Source organism: Asparagus officinalis, chromosome 4, assembly GCF_001876935.1.
Source record: "Asparagus officinalis chromosome 4, Aspof.V1, whole genome shotgun sequence".
NCBI classification, from domain to species: domain Eukaryota; kingdom Viridiplantae; phylum Streptophyta; class Magnoliopsida; order Asparagales; family Asparagaceae; genus Asparagus; species Asparagus officinalis.
Window position 1 is genome coordinate 62,315,578 of NC_033797.1, and position 1,811 is coordinate 62,317,388.

General features: G+C 38.0%; 1 protein-coding gene across 1 annotated transcript in view; it reads right to left on the reverse strand.

Moving 5' to 3' along the window:
- The window catches only part of LOC109835982 (COBRA-like protein 10), a 4,257-nt gene continuing 2,857 nt past the window's right edge, over positions 412 to 1,811 (reverse strand). The window contains exons 4-5 of the mRNA XM_020403934.1: positions 1,695 to 1,811; positions 412 to 1,031 (exon numbers count right to left, since the gene is read on the reverse strand). The exon at positions 1,695 to 1,811 is cut by the window's right edge and continues 139 nt beyond it. Of these exons, the coding sequence (XP_020259523.1) occupies positions 577 to 1,031; positions 1,695 to 1,811 (572 nt within the window). The 3' untranslated portion in view covers positions 412 to 576. The remainder of the gene's footprint in view (positions 1,032 to 1,694) is intronic.

The following is a 1,811-nucleotide window of genomic DNA, read 5'->3' on the forward strand; positions in this document are numbered from 1 at the left end:
AGTTTGTAGGGTGTTTAGCTATAAAATGCTAAGAACTTGTCCGGGTAATCTTATATATTTCAACAAGTTATTTATGACATGCAGCTTATTCCTCTTCAATTCTTCTGAGTTCTTATTCCTCTCATAAAGCACGCAGAGTGGAAAATTAAATTAATCAGAGAAATAACTGGATCAGTAAAAGACTCTGTAACTCTGATTATTAACAACTCTTCCATCATCAGTCTGCAAAAGAATAAAAAAGAAAAAAAAAACAATCTCAGTGATGGGAAACATTTAATGATTAATTAAAGTCTAATTAGACTGCCAAAGTTTCTTTAGAAAAGCGCTTTTAATCGAAAGGAACCCAACATTCGAAAATTTAGAATAAAAGCTCTATGAATCGTTTACCAATTATCCACTAAGGCCTGTAAATGATCAAATAATTCACTAACAGACTAACCGATAGCATCGGCACATATAACAGAATTCTTGAAATCAATTGGAATCCTAACTCCACTTTCTAAACATTGTACAAACATCGAGTAAGCCGTATGAAGAAATACTTTCCAGGTATGCATAATGCCTCATTACACTATCCTATAAATTCAACATAAACAGCACAGTTGCCATCAAAGTCATGGGTATTAGATACCCAACTTCTGCTCGATACCCGCCCCCAGATTCCACCGGTAAGTGATCTGGCAAAGCACACTCCTCCCCGTTGAAATAAACTCTTGTAGGGAATCCATCCCCCTTTGAGATATCAATACCCGGCGTGTGTTTCTTTGTGAACGAAACCACTGACTGTTGCTTACCGGGAACCCTGTAGTCTGATTTCGGTTTGCTGTCTTTTCCATCGACTTCAGGCATGAGATAGTTTAAGCCTTGAAGGCCGTTGAAAAGTATGGTATTGTTGATTGTTGGTAGCTTCGTGCCGTTGAACGAGTAGACTTTTTCGAATCCATCGTATGCTTTTGGTATTCGAATTGCTGCGAACCAGTTCCTGAACGTGTAGCCTTCCCAGTTGAAGATAGTGACTCTTGCCGTCCAGCCTGTGGGAATTTTTTTTATCAGGACAACAGCATATTCAAACTATCGCAATTCGATCATGTATATGTTTATTGTAATCTGGAGAATGTCTGAAGTATAGATAGAACAGTAACTCTGTGATCATTCTCCGAGAGTCTAGGTTTCAAACAAGACGTCTGCTGAGGGTATACAAATTAGTCTGCCTACAAATTAGGAGTGTACTTTCAGAAATAGAATTGAGGGGCTACAATACAAGGATTTACATTTTACACTGCCTACTATTAATTTCACATGCTCATCCGTTGGGTAAATTTCGCAAGACCGCCCTTAAGTTTGGCCGCTTTTTACATCACCCCCTCTCTAAACTTTAAAACGTCATTTAGCTTCCCTTAAGTTTTTTCAAAAAATAATATCTTACTAACGCCATTAGATCTTGTTGTGCGTGTGAAAATCACATACATTTCCAATTGACTAAAACTCCACTAATGGAAAAGAACTCTTTGATGTCCTTTTTAATAATTCTAATTAATGGTAAGCTTCACAAAACCCCTTTAAGTGTGGTTGAATATAGGGATTTAGTTAGTTTAATTTAGTTATTAGAGTGCTAATTTGTCAAGGGTATTTTGATCTCACCGGTTCATCTAGTACTGTTGGGGGGTTACATGAAAATGCAGTTGGTACAGTACCTTTGCGATGATCAGACTGAATGTGCCAATTGATACTAACGCCGCAGTTATCAGGACACGGTTGTTTCTTGGGGAAATCGAGGTGTTTGAGCTGAGCCCAAGCCTTTGCCTTCTTCG